At 35.6% G+C, this 19929-nt stretch overlaps 3 protein-coding genes across 5 annotated transcripts in view; all 3 read left to right on the top strand.

Moving 5' to 3' along the window:
* LOC142348656 (large ribosomal subunit protein mL54-like) overlaps positions 1 to 19929 on the top strand; it is a 285508-nt gene that overhangs the window by 177166 nt on the left and 88413 nt on the right. The gene's annotated exons all lie outside the window — the stretch shown is intronic.
* LOC142348189 (uncharacterized) lies at positions 1684 to 1963 on the top strand. The gene has a single exon (XM_075399435.1). It carries the CDS (start codon positions 1714 to 1716, stop codon positions 1894 to 1896), a length of 183 nt encoding a protein of 60 aa, XP_075255550.1. The 5' UTR covers positions 1684 to 1713; the 3' UTR covers positions 1897 to 1963.
* On the top strand, positions 2810 to 16993 carry LOC142348188 (E3 ubiquitin-protein ligase LRSAM1-like). Of its 2 annotated transcripts, XM_075399433.1 has the most exons (5): positions 2810 to 3424; positions 9225 to 9330; positions 12482 to 12600; positions 15279 to 15299; positions 15743 to 16993. In XM_075399433.1, the coding sequence occupies exons 1-5, from the start codon at positions 2887 to 2889 to the stop codon at positions 16888 to 16890; spliced, it is 1932 nt and encodes a 643-aa protein (XP_075255548.1). In that variant the 5' UTR covers positions 2810 to 2886; the 3' UTR covers positions 16891 to 16993. The 2 variants fall into 2 exon arrangements, with proteins under 2 accessions (XP_075255548.1, XP_075255549.1); XM_075399434.1 differs by lacking the exon at positions 15279 to 15299.

Raw genomic sequence — 19929 nt, 5'->3', positions numbered from 1 at the left:
AACTTCTTTGAACACTTTATAAAAAACAGAGCAGAGTGACAAACTTTTCAGTTCAGTTGACAGCTCTACTGTTTAATAAAGTTCCACAACCTATCATGCTTTTTGCATAAGAACTAAAGCAAAAGCAGTTGAGCATACATCGTATCTTGTAAAAAAAATACCACAAATTTTATTCAATTTCTTAGTCAAAAGTGAAATGTGTTCCTTGAAATTCAATTTAATATCAACAAGAACACATAATTATTAATTGCTCGTGAACGAAGTTCATAGCAATTATTTTAACCGTGTGTGTGTTTTTACGACTCGAAGAGGAGTATTGAGATTCTACAGGTTTTTTAGCAGAAAGCAAGTTTGTTCATGATTTAATTTTTGACTTTCTTTTCGAGCATTTACCTCCGTTTTTGATTGTTGACTTCTGTTTTCGAACATTGGACTTTAACAGTAGCTTCGTTTGTAATGTATATTAATTAGGAACTGCTGGTAATAGGTCATTGTGAATAGGTCATTGTGAGATTTTTTGTTCCTTTATAAGTCACCCCTAATTATCTGAACGCACAACCCCTCCACCACCTATCTACCCCCCGCCCCAACTTACCCCTCCACCTACCCCCCAAACTACCCCCTCCCTTCACCTAACTACCCCCACCTACCACCCCCAACTACGCTAGCACTACCCACCTCCCCAACCTATCTACCCACCCACCCCACTTAGCTCCCCCCGCACCTAAAAAAATTGTCGGCATTTTTAAAACACTTTAACGTGGTTTGTTGGGCTACTTTTGTTTTTTTTTCTTTCGTCAATTTTGATGTTCTGATTTCGGTAAGGATAGATTAGAGATTATAATGCACGACGATTCGAGTCGTTTCCGGTATTCTACCGGCTATGTTTTTTACGGAAATTTTTTGCTTGACAATTTTGACTTTTCGAGTGACTTTTACGCCCTTGACTTTTTGCGTTTCGCGCGCGATCTGAAATTCTCTCTCAATCACAATTTCAAGCAGCTGAACTCAATTGGCGGCAATTTAATACTAAAAGTCAAGTGAAAAATGCGCCGAAATTGGTGCCATTTTTTACTTTAAATCTGAATAGTGGTATATGTTAACCTCTAATGTGGTTATTTGAAGCCAACTATTGAACTTCTTAGTTCCATTTAGGCTCCCCCCCCCGACTGATGGAGGCTGCAGTTGATTAGAGCTCCCACTAGTCGTTCGAGAGCAATTCTTCCGACATTTAGTCGGTTATGTTTTAAACAATATTGCGTATTGAAAATCGAAATCAGAAAAAAGTTTGCTTTCTTTGTGTTTGTTATTACCAAAGGATACTATCTTGCATTTCTCAATATTTAAATGAAGAACATTGCTAGATTGATTCACTAACATCTGATGTGAAGTCTTAGATACTTTTATTTCAGCGCAGAAACTGCCATTTCAGCGCCAATTCAGTTCTAAAACATTTTATCTGAAGGTTTACAAGTTTACTTGATCAGTTTTTATTAATTTTGGTTTATTGAGAGGTCTGGTCATTGTCTCAGTATGAAGAACTTCTGAGAACCCGTATTCTTCTAAAGTGCCTAAAATATTTAATTTTCAGGTTTTTTAAATTGACCGGCTTTCGAAGCACAAATTGTGAAGTTCGCATTTAAATTGATCATATGTGTTATGCTGATTTCTGCTTTCAGATTTTGATTGTTTCATCGAAATATACTCAGCGACATGCCTTTCTTCAAAGGCCCTTCTCAGTCGAAGGAGGCCAAGAAGAAGTTTGAAGATCTGTTCAACCACTACCAGAGAGATCTGGACACCATCAACTGTTGGAACTTCTCAAACTGTGAAATGGTCGAGATTCCTCAGGAAGTCATAGACTGGGCAGAGATGCTAAACAAAAAGGAAAGTTGAACAATTGTCTTGTGGTGTACATTTAAAAATGTGTAAATTATAATTGGTTTTCTAAAATACTACTCGCTTTCTTCTCAAACCCTAATATTGCAAAAAATCTGTTTATCATATAATTTTTAAAGTTGAAACAAAGTCCGCGCTCAGAAGGAAAAAGCGGTCAATTGATAATTTAAGGCAAGGTTTGGGATATTTTTAAAAATGTCTTAAGTCGTTACAGGACAACTTACACTGTGCCATTATACCCAATGCCAATATACCCAATGCCATTATACCCAACCTGCAATTTTCAGAAAGTGCCTTCAGCCGACTTATAATTAAATGGCCCGTGGGAATTGATTTGAAATTATAACAGCGAACATGGGATTATATTGTCCGCTTAAATGCGTTTTAATATCCTTGTTATGACGACGGCTAATTTGTAACCGGATTATCGAACGAAAAAATTAAAGGGTATTGGGTACAATGGAATTGGGTAAATTGTCTTGTAACCGTCTAAAGTATGCAAACGAGTGCAATGTTACTTGAACTTGCACTTTTACTTTTTCCGCTGCTTTTTTAATGAGCTAGGATTGAAGAGATCGAACAATGATAGAACTGCAGAACTCAAATTTCGATTAACCCGCAATGCTTATTTGTAACTGCGCTTCACCTTTTTATATTTTCGCAGCTTTTAGACTTCTGAGCAGATGCTAGATTTCTGAAGGTATGGATGCAAATGGCTAAATATGACGTAAGGAAAACAGAAGTGAAAATGCTTGTGGGGCACAAGATAATTGAAAATATCAAATTTTTAAATCAAAATTTGTAGCTAGTATCTTTAAAACATATATCATGTGGGCAAAATAAGGCAGTTTCTACATTAGGATCTACATTTCGAGGTATAAAAAACTCCATTTAAGTGTACACCACATGTTTCAGGGACTTATATTCTCCCACAATCGATTGCACAAATTGAGCGAAAAGCTTTTCGTCGAAAACTTATCACGTTTAATGCTGCTTGACTTATCGCACAACGGTTTGAAGTCTCTATGTTCAAATATTGGCAATTTAACTACTCTTATAGAACTTGACTTATCGAATAACAAACTTGATTGGTTACCCGATTTATCATCCATGAAATGTCTTCAAAATTTTTCTATCAAAATGAATAGATTTATGAAATTACCCGAAAGTATTCCCTCTTTAACTACTTTACGAAAATTGGATATTTCGGATAACAATATTTTCGAGTTGCCTTCAAACTTTTCACAGCTTACATGTTTAAAAACTTTTGAATATGAGAAGAACCCGTTTGCTAAAAACTACAAGTTGAAAAGTATTCACGAAATTATGATGGAGCTTAACCCGTTTACGGGGCACGTTTATGTTGAAACATTGCCGAATGATTTCGATCGGAGGTATTTGGACGATTCTTTGTACGTTAAACGTGTGTTAGAACGAAGTGCGAGTGACGTTCAGATCTCTGATGTTGAGAAGTTATTCAAGAAACAGCTGGACGAACAAGATGAATTAATAGCGAAGCATTTAGGTAAGTTTTGTCCTCAAATCCAGTTTATGGTTTTGTTTGCCGTTGAAGATTTACAGACGTTTGTGAGTTTCATGTCCGATAATATAGGTGTTCGAGCGAAACTTCAATAATATGCTATAATTCAACTGTACAATGCTGCTGTTCCAATAACGAAAGAAAGACACTAGACTAGTGAATTTTGATCCTCGTGGCCTCGCTTCAATCCATTAATGCCTCGATACTTCGAAAAGCATTTATTTAGTCCCAAATTTCAAAGTAAGCGAAAGTTTTTATCGACTGCAGAAAAATGTAGGCTATATTAAACTGAGCGGAAACAATGATGATGTGTATTATGTATTTGTATATAATATTCCGAATCCTCTCATCAACAAACTTTACAAGGAGGCTCGGTAATGTGCGTTTGCACATAATGTTCCGACCCCGCTCATCCACTTTTTTGGCTTAATTTTCTACCAAGTGAGGAAGAGATAGAAAACTAGGAAGAGATAGAAAAATTTAGATCTCATCATCCAAAATATGTACGTCTACAAAAACAAACGAGAAATAGACGAAAAACAAAAAATCAATTATTTTTTGAGATAAAAACGGTGTCAAAGCCGTTAAAAACATAATCTTTTCAGTAAAATTGAGATATAATGCCTTCTTTGAACACAAATAATGTGATATGTGACCTCTGCATAATGAGACTAGGTAACAAGTGCACAAAAAAGAACAAAAAGGGGCAGACTTGAAAAAATACATTTTTATTTTCTGAAAACAATGAATTTCAAAGCCATCAAAATATTAGCTATCGACTGGAATCATTAAATAGGTTCATTTATTTCTCGAAAAAGCTATGGAGATGTATCATTATTCAGAATATGTCAAACGTCTACAAAAGAACGACGAATAACGACAAAAAATAAGTCGTTAAAGCAATAATCCGTTGAAGCAATAAGCAATGCAATAAGAATATTGTTCAAATAAGTTTTTAGTGTGTTATGAGACCTGCACTTAATGAAACTAGGTAACAAGTAGACAAAACAGTAGCAAAGTGCAAAATTTAAAAATCCGTCTATGTTTTTACAACATTTGATTTCAACGTCATGAAAAACTTTTCCTATCAACTGAAACCAGTAAAGAGGTCACTTTTTTCATGCGTAGCAAGCCGCTAAGAACTGCAATTATCCAGATTTTCATACGACTACAAAAAGAAAATAATTAAAACAAATAAAAAATTCCATTATTCTGCTAGAAGACGGTTCCGAATCCGTTAAACATTGTCAATTCACTTAAAAAATTTCAAAATTGATATGCTCAATTGTGCCTTCTTTCTGAACGCCAACAATGTGATATCTGGTTTGTCGATAATGTGGCAAGACCAGAAGAAAAACGTCAAAGATGGGAAAATGTTAGAAAATGAAATAAATTTTGTGAATACTCGTATCAAGCCGGAAATCAATTAAAACTTCGGTTAATATTAAGTTTAAATCCCTTAGAAAGACGATGTGACCTGTCTTTGTTGACCTTGAGCTACAAGTTGGCCAAGAAGGAGGCAAAAGTGGCAAGCTCAATAATCCATTGTTTAATTTGAAAACAAGTATTTTCGTCAAGTATTTTCATTGTCAAAAAGACCATAAGCTTTCGACTTAGAAAATTAGTAGGTTTCCTTGAAACTCTTTAGCAAGGTTATTTGGAATTATCGTTGGTAAGCCTTTATTTGAATTGTTTGGTTCTGTAATTTACATAAAACAAAGGAAAAAACTAAAATAATTTTAACGACAGCGAGTGATTAAAATACGAATTGTTTTTCGACTGCACAAAATAACGATTAGGCTACAACTAGCCTTGCTATTGCTGTTCCCCCATTGGGGGCTCGTGGTTGTCCCGAATATCATGGAGATGGATAAGTTTACAAAGAACTCAGCAAAAATGAATGATGTATTTTTGTTAATTATCGATTTGAATAAGCAAAAAAGCAGCAAATTTTTAACACTCTCAAAGGAAGCCCAAGTAAAAACTAGCGCTCTTTGGACTTAACAAAGGTTTTGTCAGCAGTTTTTAGATGTGTTTATTTGGCAAATTTAAACAAAGTGGCCAAAAGCTTCGTGACATTTTTGACGAAAGAAGGACTGATTGCTGAAAAATTTAGGCCAAATAATGCAGCAATCATTTCAACAACGCTTTTTTTCGCTTCTATCCTTAGAGTAAAAACAAAACTATCGTTAACATTTTTAGCCTATTTTTCAGCAAAATTGGCAAAAACGTGCATAAAATTACGGAAAATGTGGACAAAAACAAAACGAAAATTAGTCAAATGTTCATAAACCTCGATAACTTCGTCAAAAGAAGCGCAATTCAGAAAATCTTATTAATATATTCTTTGCTGGAGGGCTTTCTAATGATACCACTGACATCCCTCTGCGATGAACATATTGATTGGCCAAAACTGAATATCATGAATATCAATAATCATTCAAGTTATAAGCCTGTAGACATTTGTCAAAAATAAGATGAAAAATACAACTCTTCAACTTTCCATGCAAATCTCAGCATACAACAGTTTATTGGCTTAGCTGAATCAAAGTATGCTCATTTCAAATTTTGCAGTTTTTCACACAAAATTAGCAATAGGGTATATCGTTTTCTGTAACTAATTTTGGTTAAAAAATCCTTATATAATGTAACTGTTTTTTTTTTTCGTTGAAACGAGAGTGCTACATATAATTATCATTGTATCGTGCTTTTTTATCTGAATAAAAGCATGCCTTTTAACCCATTGGATGAATCAGACTACAATAAAACAAAACCGTTTTTCTGATGTAAAGCAATTCGTCTACTTTTGTCAATTTATGTTTAATTGCTGTTGATTCAAGTTCGATGCAATTTTTGTAAACGTGTGTGTATTTTCTATGCTAATTTTTTGCCTTACAGTTGTGTTCTAGAGCCTTCTTTCGATTTCACTTCTCGGGTGACTTTCACGCTTGACTTCTGGTTTTTGCGTGAATTTAATTGCTAGTATTCAGAAATCAAATCTGTTGCTAAAACAAAAGTGATTGTAAGAGAAGTCTAGCATACGGCACTGATTGCTCAAGATGTTAATGCCTTAGGCTATTACGCTAAAGGTCGGGGTTTCGAATCCCCTCTTGGTTGGAATTTATTCCATCCATAAAAGTTATCAAGGATACAGCCCCCTCTGAATTAAATTGCCCCACCTGTCGTTCGAGAGCTGTTTATCCGCCGGCAGTCGTTTTGTTTTAAATTTGTATTTTGGTTTAGATAGCAGCTAGGCATTTTCTCTATTTTTTTTTTCGTTTTGCTGTAACTAATTAGTGAATTATTCAAAGCATCAGACCTGCAATCCATTCTTAAACTAGATCCAACTGTCAATTGGTTAAGATCTAAAGCTACTGGTCGGAAATTGAACCCTTCTTAAGGAACGTGCCGTACTTCTTATGAACTGATTAATGTCCCCAAAGCAGCGTTTCGTCTATCATAACAATCGGACAAAGTTCAATTCGACTCCCGATTTGACCAATTTTAAATAAAGCTTAATGTCTCAGTTTGCATCTGACTTGCCTTGTAAGGCGTGGGCAGGAATCAATTGATCTTTGTTGCTAAGTGCAGTTTTCAACAAGATTAATTGTGGACTGTAGATTTTTAAAACAACGGAATTCGTGGAATTTTTAGCTGGTAAGAATTTTCGGTGTCCCGCTTTTTCACCCCTATTCATTTAACCCCCTATCATTTAACCCCGATTTATTCACCCCTGTATCATTTAACCCCTCTATCTTTTAACTCCTCTATCATTTCACCCCGATTTTAATCTTTCTATAAAATAAGGATAATTAAATTAGCAATATAATCATTTGGCCATGCCTCGCGGGCCATGGCCATGCCTCAGTGGCCCGTGGGACTTGATTTGAAACTATCACAACCGAACGTGGGATTAATTTATTCACTTAATTATGACAAAACATGCCTTTAATGTCGACTGCTAAGTGGCGGGATGAAATGATAGAGGGGTTAAATGATAGAGGGGTGAATAAATCGGGGTTAAAAGATATGGGGTTAAATGATATGGGGTTAAATGGGTGACGTTCAACTATGCCGACGTAATACTATGCCGATTATAAGAGTGCCGAAAATTTATTCAATTTTTCACCCGATAACTTCTAAACCAATCAGATCACTTTAACTGAAATGAGCGCGAAATTTCTGAAACAATCACCATGAAGTTGTGAGATTTTGGATTTTATTATTTATCAGGACAAGATAATTGGAGGGAGAAATATTTAAAATAAACAATGATAATTGCGGACCACGGCCATGCCATGCCTCAGCGACCCGTGGGACTTGATATGAATCTATCACAACCGAATACTGACCAGCGTGCCCTGGTTGCTTTGAAAACATTATTCGGTTAGCATTTAATTGATAATTAATTGGTAATAGCAGTTTCGGGAATTTTATAATCAATTCCAGTTTCGGCACTCTTAAACGTCGGCATAGTATTACGTCGGCATAGTTGTACGTAATCGGTTAAATGAATAGGAGAAAAGAAGTAAAACCGAATTTTCAAATAATGTCTTCAGTTTTGTGTCTTTTGTACAACTGACACGTTGTAGAAGCTCATAAAAACGGATCCATTAGAAAATGATCTAATCGTGTTGTTTAGAAAGTGAAATTGATCACTTATAGAAACTGAACCAGTTTTCATTTAAACGGTTATATTTTTGTTCTATTTTTGTTCTACCTATCTAACTGGAGCCTTTAAGGTGGATAATGTTGAACATGTCTGGGGTATCAAAGCTTCCATCTTTCGAATTTTGTATCAATTAATCTATTTCTGACATGATTGTTGGCTAGTTACGCTCTAATCATCCGATACTCAGCCTTATTGAGCTTACATGTTTGATTTTAGATGGCTCAGATCTAAATATTTGTCCAAAATCGGGGTTCAATATGATATTGAGTTCTAGTTAGATTATTATGCTTTTTTCCAAGAATGGTGACAAGTATGTTCATAAATTTATAAATCGGTTCATGATTGTTTCGAAATAATAATTAATTGAAGCAACAGTTAAAAGCTGTTGATATGATTAGTTTTACCGAGTTGACCTTTTTTGAGCATTTTGGAGTGTGCAAATTTAACATCTTTACTTGACATTAGTGGTTCTTTCCTTTTTCAAACTTTGGAATATTTAAATGCGATTGAGATGAGGCAAATCCAGCGTTTCTTTATTGCAGCACGCTGTTGATGTACATAACGTTGTTTGCAAATAACCAATCATAAACTGAAGACGCCGCACTAAAATGCAAGCAAATTTCTTGAAACACATATCCGACATGAGGCAAAAACACCTTCAATTATCTCAAACAGGAACTGAATTATCAGAAAAGTTTCTTTCGCTGATTATAAAATTATCAAACAGTACTTCAGTTAAAGCTCGTTCTTCACAGACTAGGCAATTTATATTTCAAGTGGGCCAAATTTTTTACCACAACTTAGCTCACAAGCGTATGGAGTCAACCATGCAGAGCCATGTGACAATGTCGATGCCTCTTGGGGGGTCGGGGTGCTCTTGGGGGTCGGGGATGCCATCTAAAAACTTTGTTGATATCAACCATATAGCGCTTGAATATTTTTGAATTGAGAACTAAACTGTTACGAAGTTCCTTGACTTTGAACTCGACTTTAAGCGATATCTTTTCTTCAATAGTCTACTCTACTGGATAACTTGGCCATATATCGACCGGGCGACAATTAATTTGAAGTTAATACGAGACTGCATTGACTAAACGGCGTTTCTGTTTACAGAGCAGCAGAAAGCGGAGGAAATGGCTCTGATGCAGACATTAACCCAAATGGAGGAGATTAAGAAGCAGGAGTTGGAACAAGTCAGTCGAGAAATGGACGCACAGAGGTTAGAGAGGCCTCGATTATAAACACAATACGATGCCTATTGATAGGTCTTACTTCAAAAATTGAAATCAGTAAAAATCAGATTGAATTCTTCTTAATATAGTTTCCACTGCCTATAAGGTCTTTGATGCTAATCGGTTTTGTTGCAACTGTTTTGAGCATGAGATACTACAAGTTTTTTAAACTGAAATACGGGATTCGTGCTGCAATTGGCAAAGTTCAATAAAAATAATTAAATAAAGCGGTAAATCTGTGGTTGTGCGATGCACAGCTACTGTTCCAACCCCTATGTTTGCTTCAATAAATGTCGACTAATAGTCAAAACGGAGAAGAACATAGAAATAGCTGGTAAAATGTCATAAAATGGCTGCAGAAAGTTTTAAAATACCATTGAAAGAGCTTTTATTGCTTCCAGGAAAGAATTATTTAAATGTCATTGTTTTACTTTTGTGAGGCTTCTTTGTTTTTTGAGGCTTCTTTCAATTAATTTTCGCTTAATTTGTATTAGCTACATTAAATTTAATCGTTTCCTAATAAAACAGACAACAGCCATTTTTAGACTGAGGAAAACGTAGCGTGAAAGAACTAGCGTAAAAGAAAAAGTGCTTAATGAATTAAGGTAAGGCTATAACGAATTCAAAAACCTGCGTACCTTATACGACAAAAGCAACTGTTTAGATCAATTTTTCTTGTAATGGGTTGTTTTAAGTTTTTGGTTTTAACGAGACTTTGACACTTTTTAACAACTTTTTATCAACTCTCTAAACAGAACACAGAGTTGTCCTAAACGGACTTCAATACGATTGGATAACATTGAAAAAAGGAGTTCCACAAGGTACTATATTAGCCAAGATTATAGATTGTATGGTCGTCCAGTATGCAGACGATGCGACACTTTTTTTTGAAACCAACATTAATGAATTTTCGAAACTTGAACATAACATCTCAAAAATTAGGTTTAATGTTTAACAAACAAAAGACAGACGAATAGTATTCACCACCAGGAAGAGGTTTACAATTATCGCTTTGACTTTTGAGAACAGCATAATATCAGAATCAACTATTGTGAAGTCTCTTGCCGTAGTAATTGATAGCAAACTAAAGATTGATGAAGTAGTGAAAAAGATACTTCATAGAATGGCTTTTGGAATAAAAGTTTTGAGTACTTTAAGTAAAAGCTTGCCGCAGAAAACAAAAATTAGTTTTTTCAATGCAATTGTAATAAGTCACATACATCATTCAGCTTTGTTTTTGGTGGGGGTTGCACAAAAAACTTCTATCGCAACTTTGGAAAAACAATTGAATTGAAGAAAAACGTGTTGTAATAGGAGGAAGTGCGATCGGTCCGATGATCTCAAACATCGTATCAAAATCTTTTTTTCAGTTTCATTTCTCTTAAAGTATCGTTGAGCAATTTATTTTTGCTTACGCAGCAAAATCTTCCAGCATATAAAAATGAATTACTCTACCATGAAAGTAAAACAACATGACAGTTCAAAGAAAGTTGATGTAAGATATGTTTGATATAAGAAAGAACACAAGGTTTTTAGCTGTTTCGATTGTTCCACAGGCCATTTCAATTTGTAGCGAAGGATCCAAAAGTAATTGAAATACAAGATGTCATTGAAAGCAATCGATTTTAATTTTTAGTTGCATTGTAAATATTCACGCTGTACCTTAAAATTGTTCAAAAAACTTTTAACTTGCTTTTACTAATGTATGGTCCAGCTTATTTAAATAACTAATTTAATATTTTTATCTTTACAAAATGATTTATTATTTACTGACCATTGCCTCTTTACCATTTGCATTTTATTTTTATGTGTATTGGCGGAGTTAAAGATGTATGTTTTCTTTGCAGAACAAAGTCTAGGTGCGTTTTTTCAGTTTTTACTTTTAATCTTCTGGCAGTGACTGTATTCACTAAAATGGCTAAGTTTCTGTGCTGACTTATTCAAAAACACAAACTCCGAACCTTTTATTTATGTCAATAAATCTGTGGGGACAGAAAAGCGTCTCCTAAGTCAGAAAGAAACAAAAAAAATACAAAACCTTTCCAACAACAGTCCGACTTGTTGTTTTGCGTCGGTAGCTCTGAAATAAAAACAGCTTACTGAATCGTGCAGAAAAACAAATTTTTCGTGCAACGGGCACCAAATAAGACAGATCTTCTAGTAGAGTAAAATATTTCAGCATTAGGAATTTGACTTTCATTTTGCCGGTAGGATATGAGGTTTAAAAAAAGTGCCTTATCTTTGCGTATTGCGCGATCAAGTCTATTATCAATGCTTAATTGCCCTCAAACAAAGATATCTTTTCCCTGGTGTTTTTGGCTGTAATTTTTTGTACGACCAAATTTTCATTCGAACGCTCAACTTTTTGTCTTGAAAAACGGGATCAACTGTTAATGTTGAAGGGCACTAAGTCGCGGAGCAATCCTTGAGGTAAGAATCATAAGATTACTCTTCTCACACCGTAAGATATACGAAAACTGCTGACTACTGAAGAATAGGCATACCCCCCGACCTTTTTACTACCATTTCTGATATAAACTAAGAGAGATCTTTGCAAGAAAGGCTCGTGTAAATACATCTGTGCAAAACGGGTATAATTTTTTACTGAGGAGTTAATATATTGATTTTTAGATAATCAATTATCAAACCAGGTTTTGCGGTGGAAAATGATCAGAAATGCGGCAGCAAATTTTGGCGTTCTTCGAAAGTAGTTTACTTTCAAGAATGTGATAGTATAAGAACAACGTTTCCTTATGATGACAAGAACCATTAGCAAGAATGAAAAGTATGGAACACCTGTTAACAAAAAAATTTTTTGGAAAAAGATGCGATTTTTATGCCTAGGATTATTTTCATGCGAGATCAAGCATATTTTAGAGATATTTGCACTGTTCCAATTGTCTGCCGTGAAAGTTTTATTGCTCCGGAAGAAACTTGGCATTGCTCGACTACCCCCGCTCCAACCTCCGACTGAAGCCAGCTTCTGTAGAATTGAGCCGCCACCAGTCGTTGGAGAGGAATTAGTCATACTTAATTAGATTATGGTTATGTTAGTTATGGGTAATTTTTCTGCCAATATTTTTTGGTGCTAAAAAGTAAATCAATACAGACATCACAAAAGTTTGTTCATTTTTTAAGGTCCCAGTTGACTGCCGCTTTGCTGGAGCTGGAAGAGAAAACGAGAAAGGCAAACGAGGAGCTGATCCTAATGCACGAAAGACTCAACCAAGCAGACCAGTCCATAATTATACACGAAGGTTAGTCTAGTCCAAATACATAATTGCGTGCCGCTTTTTCAAAACAATACTTTCTGTGGGATTTCAGAACCAAATATTGTTGGGAATTTGTTCATTTGCAAGTTTTTCCACGCGGATCCTTTGTGTTTTCTGATAGTACTTAGCTTTTCACTTACAGTTCGTTTTTACTTGCTTTTTATCTGTTGCATTCGGCTACTATTTTTGAGGAAAACACTGAGTTAATTTCCACATGTCACACATTTTCTCAGATTTATTTTTTTGCCTGAGAGATTTACTAAATTTTTCCTGTTGCTATCGGTGTTTTCATTATCGGTGTTTTCATTATCGGTGTTTTCATTATCGGTGTTTTCAATATCGGTGTTTTCATTATCGGTGGTTTCATTATCGGTGGTTTCATTATCGGTGGTTTCATTATCGGTGGTTTCATTATCGGTGGTTTCATTATCGGTGGTTTCATTATCGGTGGTTTCATTATCGGTGTTTTCATTCGGCAGATTAAGATAGTTTTCGAGCTACGTAGAGGGAAAAATCATCTCTTCTTATTTCCACAACAAAATAAGATTTTGATGTTTGCTCTCCTTGTTGTTTTTTTTTGTTGTGCGCTTAATCACTCCTTAAAATGTGATGTGAGCTTTGCATGGAACTAAGTGAGGACGTTTGTTTGAATTGTTGCCGATGTTTTTTTGCTAACATTGACACCATTAGTTCTCTCGAAAAGAGTTTTTCAGTTTTAAAATTTTGTTCTTGTTTATGCTTTGTTGACTTTCAGCTGTCTTTTTGTGATAGGCTGTACAGTCAGTTATTTTTGAGTCCTTTGGATTGTTTTTCAGGACTTATTATAGTGTCTCCATTGATGATTCTTTCGACAAGTTATTCCAATCATTAACAGCCGCCCTCTTCATTTTAGCCTGATATTATTGCAGCGCTAGTTTATTTTTACAATTGAAAGAAATTGAATCGCAAGGGGTCGCTGTCTTGTTACGGCTCGAAGAAGAGTATTGCAGAAGTGTCTTTTTATAACTAGTGCTGTAGTGGAATTGAAGCAGAAAATGAAACGCGTGAAAAGTGATCTTTTACTGCTGTTCAGTTTTGCCGAGTGGAGCGAAACGAGAGTGGTTTTTCGTCAATATGGTTTTTCGCCAATTTTGAAAGAGCTAGATCTTGGTGTGAGCAATTTTTAGCGAGCAAAAGTTTTTGTTTGCGTACGCATTGTTCGATTAGGTTTTGTTTGGTTTTAAGTATTGTTTTCTGCTTTGAAGATTTAAATATGATATATTAACAATATCAGTGTTGCTGTTACTGCGGGTTGCTCCTCAAATTTGGAGATGTTTCCTATTTTCAAACTATTTTTGAAATTCTACTTCATTTATTGGAAACTGAATAGACTTTTATTCTTTGAGGCGTTTTCAACTACCAGGTTATTACAGTTTTGGTTTTATGAGGCAAATATTTCTCTAGAGAAAATCACAATCAAAATTTTCACCATTTTGTCATTTTGCGGTTCTTTTTTTTCATAAAAGAAGTTTGATAGCCTATTACGATCTGATTATAATGTATTCACTCATTGAATTATAGTGCACGAAAGAAAGCTTTTTGTTCATTATTATATGAGGAATAATGAAAATTTTCAATTTTTTGTTTTTCAAAGTCTGTTTTTTGCAAATTTTTTGTTCTATCGTTTGGCTTCAGGTTGATGCTCGCTGTCCCGTGTTGCTCTTTGATATTTGCCTTATTGCAATGACTGTTTTTTTTTGGGGGGGGGGGCACGACTCTTCGAGTCATTTCAGGAATCCTTACGCTTATATTTTTTTTAGGTCTGTTAACGCATTTTCACGATTTTTGTAGTCAAATTTTTGTAGTAGTGTAACGATTTTGGCGGGGCCGAAGCAGGAAGTGGAGCAAAAAATCGAGTGGTTTTGTGGCATGAAATGTTTTTACTCTGATTTCAATTTAAATTAAGGAAACTGTTAGAACAAAAAATTATTTTGTCTGTATTGGTTTTGTTCACATGCGAGCGACAATCTGACTGATTTTCAAAGTTTTTGGATCGGGCTTTGTTCCTAATTGTTTTTCAAAAATCTATTTCTTGTCATTTCTAGGTCTAGATATTTTTTCAGTCAATGAAAGTTCCTTGAAATGTAATTTACGAATTGACCTATGTTTTTTTTATTTCGCCTATAAAAACTGGTGTAACTTAATTGAGAGCTTGTTCAACATTTTGAAATATTTGATATCTCTATGGTAATTTTATTCTGCTAAAATGCTTTTAAACAGCAGTTGCTCGGCAAAGGGATCTAAAAATTGAACAAAAGCAAAATCAAAAATGGAAACGGGATAAACCCATAAAGCCGAGTTTTAACGCCCTATATTTCAAGACTGCTCTAATAGGTCTTAGTTACCAGGTCTAATGATTATTGGTAATGATACTAATCCCTATATCATATTTTGAAGAAATTGGAGTATGTCTATCCACAAAATCCAATCAAAATAATTTTTGGCTTGCAGTGACTGATGTTCGGTAAATTTGCTTAAATAGGTTCAATCAATTTCTAACAGCCGTGAAATGATAGTGGCTTTTTTTGATCCCTTCTTATACTGATTGTTTATTTACTTACATCTCGCGTTGACCAAAATTATCTTACATCTTAATAGCTGAAAATTTCAATGTTTGCATTCAGCTGTTGAACTACCGTATTTGGGTAAGTGATTGGATTGAATTTGTGACAATTGTACGACTAGGCTTTTATCATACTTATATTAACTCACTATAAATGACCACTGCTGACACTAACCGTTTTTTAATTAAGAACTCGAATCAAAGATTAACTGTGTCAGGAATAATGTTGAGAGAGAGAGAGAACTGATTCTAATTCAGTAACCCAGTTCGGTTAATTTCAACATTTTCACCAAAAATGAATGAAACGTGGATTTGGGTATGTATATCGAAAAGATCTTGAATTGCAGTCAAATCTACCGCTTGTATCTTAATTAAGTGGTTACTGACCAAACCACCGAGTGACATTTTATTAAGTGACAAGTCCTTAATATGTGAGCTAGATCCGCATGTCATGTAGTCGCTCATTACAGCCTTTTTTAGGACACCCTTATTAATTTTTTGCTCATTGTTATATTATCGTTTCAGATTTGAGAGCACGCCAGGAACAATTGGCTGCAGTCCAAGCTGAAGAATACAGGCAACTTGAAAACGAATTTGTCAAGCAGTCCATGGAAAACCAACTTCGGGAAATGATGGAACTGGAAGAAAAGGCAAAAGCCCTGGACTTAAAGAGGGATTACCACAGTCGCAAAATATTGCGCGATATCTATAACGATGAACGCGTATTGGAAGAACTGCTTGAACAGTCAGAAGTGGAACGAGCTCAAGTGATTTCAAGTTACATCCAAAGCGAACAGGTTCAAAAACAGTTGGTCCACGAAACCTTAATGTCCCAGGATATTAAACGAACTCATTTAATACAGCAAGTAGAACTAATCGAGCAACAGTTAGTTCAAATGACAATGTTGGAAATGAAACACAGAGACGTTCGATCAGAGGAAGACCAGCAGTTAGCTCTGAAAGCGGATCGGGAAAAGTTATCCCAACTTTGGGCGCAAGTTCAGGAAGAAAAAATGCTCCGAGAGAAAGAAATTTATAACTTACTGCTTAAAATGGAGGAACAGAAACAGAATGAAACGGACCAATATTGGCTTGTTCAATATCAAAGATTACTCAGCTCAAAACCAGCATCGATTGCTTCGAAAGAGTTTGATTTAGACACAGGTGTTGTTAAGTTTTTGAATAAGTGTGGAGCCTCCAACTATATGCCTTTATTCGCAAAACACCGAATGACCTACGAAGGTCTAACAACGCTTACCGATGAAAATTTACGACTTATGGGAATGACAGAAATCGGGCTACGAGCCACAGTTTTAGCCCAAGTCGAAGAGATGAAGAAATCGCGAAAACATTCGCTCGATTCGTGCAAAGACCTCAAAGTTGATTTGGACAAATCAGGTAAATTTTCAGACGGGAAAGCAGGTCAGAAATCTTCCACGACCGCTGGAGCTGCGAGCCCGACAGGAGAGGGTAAAGGCAGACCAAATCTACCCAGCTCAATTCGACTGGAAAACGAGTGTTGCATTTGCATGGAACGAAGTGCTGATTTGGTGTTCTTCCCTTGTGGACATGTGTGCTGTTGTTCTTTATGTGGTGTCAGCACTAAAGAATGTCCTTTGTGTCGGGTTGAAATTTCAAATACAGTATTTCTTCAGTTTGCAACAGAAGTGTGATTATTTGTAATTTTGCGTAACTTTTTTGCTTTCCTCCTTTCCTAAACCGTGAGAGTTTCTTATGATTTTTAGCCCCCTCCCCTCCCCTCCCACCTCTCCCAGGGAGCAGCAGAATAAATCGGTTTCTTATTTGTTCATGAAAACAGCTGGAAATTTCTGGACTCAATAGTCTGAGTTAAGATTTCTCCGCTGGTTCTCGCTCGGAGAAAGATTTATCATTAGCTAGTTGCACAGGAATGTTGGGAATGGAGATTTAACAGGATGATCGAAGGTTATTTTTCTCAAAGTCATGTTATCTAATTTAGCATTGCATTGAAATATTTGTGTTGGTGGGATGTTATTCTCTACAATTTTGATTGTTTTAATGAGATTTGACACGTTTGCCCAGCGAGTTAGGGAGTATTTAGAACTGAAAATGGGATTTTAATGCTAATGCACTTCCATTAATACCATTAATGCGTTTTTTTACTTATCTTTAATGTACTATTAATGTGATGATCGGAAAAGACCCAAAAGAGAACCTCAAAAATGGAAAACGGCGAAAATTAAAAAAAAAAGTTATGGACGATCGTATTTTCGACGCCAAAAAACCATTATTTATAATGAAAACGGAATGAAGACTATATTCTGATTCACTTGGAAGAGACTACGTCCTCTCGCGTTGCTAAGTTTACACTATAAGGTAGCTGAAAAAAGGTTAAAAGTGGCAAATCTCAGGAAAAAACAAGGATCTTTTCCTTTTGTGCCCCCAGCTTAATGGGTGCATATTATTTGCACCCCCCAGACGCAAATGCCATATTTTTACCAAATGATTTATTATGTAATGGCACGTGCTCTGTAACTGGGGAGTGCATAACCTAATGGTGGGCACAAACGGATTAGATCCAAAAACTAATATTAATTGCTCTCAAACGAAGTTAGTTGCAATTATATTAGTCCTGTTGGTCTTTTTATTATGCGATTTTTTGCTTGATCGGTTATTCGTCTGATCCAATGGACTTTTTGTCCCTAAAAACGGGTTAAACAGGTGGCGCCCAGTGGGCATTAAGTTCTCTAAGAGTCTTTCAGCTCATTAATCTCCAAGTATGCGATTCACAGAAAATGTTTTGGAGATTTATACTTATGGTGTGTGCAGGGCGGTTCTTAAGGGTTGACTGCCTACCCCCATTTGCATAGCCACCCACCTCCCATCCCCACCCTTGCACATTGTGCAGGACGGAAGGGCCCCGTGCAGCCAAAGACCATCCTCCCACCGTGACGCCCATCTGCCTCTCCCAGGTGCACCTCTCCCGCCCCCGCTGCGCTCACCTGACGCCCCTTCAATTAAGCTAAAGCTAGCATCACTAAACCGTGTTAGCTTTTGACGAAGCCAACCGCTCGCCTGTCGAATTGAGAGCAATTCGCCTGACAGTAATAGGTAATATTTTTTTGAACATTTTTAAAACCATAAGTCATAACAACCATAAGATTTCAACTAAAAATTTTTTAAAATATTTGCTCTGGATTGAGAAGCAATTACTGTAAACATGTGTGTCTTTTTCATGCAATTTTTTTTTCTCGACAGTTTTTGCGGTTTTCTAGTATTATCTTTGACTTCATCAAGCATTCTGTGACTTTTTCAAGCATTTATTTTTGATTTTGAGTGATTTCAGTTGCTCTCACTCTGAAATAAAGTTTCATGTTCAAACAAAACCGATTGTCAGAGACAAGATGACAAGGTCCCAATAGCCGAGTTGTCAATGACAGAATTTGATTCAGGAGGTCGGTGTTCGAACTTGGTTTTTCCACCCATTAAGAAAAATTGATCTTTTTTGTTTGTGCCCCCACAGATTAGTGGGTGCATATCATTTGCTCCCCTCAGACGCACAAACAATTTTTTGACATAAAGATCTAACATGTAATGGCACGTGCTGTTACTGGGGGGAGCATAATGTACGGGGAGGAATTGGAAAAGATCCGATAAAATTGTCTAGGCTACAGCCCATGAACTGAATTGCCCCGCCTGTCATTTGAGCGTTTTTTTCCGATATTGGTCGGTTTTTGTTTTGTTACTGCTTTGGAAATAGTACATCAGTTTTTTTCGTTAGAGCCTAGGAAGCCATTTGGACGTCAATAGTGAAACATAAGTCAAGACTACAAAATAACAAAAAAAACGTATGCCTTTGGCTGTAATTGTCTTGTGTTTTCATTAGTGTGCAGTTGCAAATAAGTTTAACTCGTTTGTAATTGAGTTTGATTTGGATTTGAAATCATTTTCGTCTGTAATTAACAAAAAAAGGCCGAAGTATTTTTTTTAAATCGCCCCATTACAGACCGAATAATTTTTGAATTCTAAAAATCCAAAGCCAGGCCATAATTATTGTTTCTATTGCTGATTGACATTAAAACCAAAAATCTTCCAAATGTTACCGAAATAGCTAATGTAGCCAAATTTTCAATATCAAAAATAGGTGATGAATTTTGGATACTTATCGATTTTTATTGGGGAATAACCAGTGTATCAACTTAAAGCATTAGATAGTTTCTCTAATAACGCCTTAGATACCGAATTAGATTAATTAAATTCAGTCATAGGGGCACAAGATGAACATCAAATGCAGGAAAAATTGAGACTTCAATAAACGTACTAAAATGCTTTTGTCTGAGCCAAAGAACCGCGAGTTTTACTCGGAAAACACAATGTATTAACTGGAACCTATTAACATAAATGGGACCTTCTATTAATTGAACTTTTGTATTAAAACGACGTTGCTTGTAATTGGGACGAATAACACAAAAAAAAAATTGAAAAAGGACACCCAAAATACTTTGCGAAATATTTTTCATCGCCAGAACCAACCATGAGACCTAAACTGTCTTGCTATAACTGGCTGTTTAAAAACTGAATTGTTCCAAATAATTGCGTAATAGGTTATGTTGATAAACGAAAACCGAATTACATCAAAAGCAAATGCTGCATTTTAATATCGATTTAAATTGTTGGGAAACCGCTGACATGCTGGTAAAACTTACTTAGGAACAAATTGTGAACTAAACAAC

The sequence above is a fragment of the Convolutriloba macropyga genome, chromosome 10 (assembly GCF_964194025.1).
Source record: "Convolutriloba macropyga chromosome 10, txConMacr16.3, whole genome shotgun sequence".
Taxonomy (NCBI): Eukaryota; Metazoa; Xenacoelomorpha; order Acoela; family Convolutidae; genus Convolutriloba; species Convolutriloba macropyga.
This window is presented reverse-complemented; position numbering and strand designations above follow the sequence as displayed.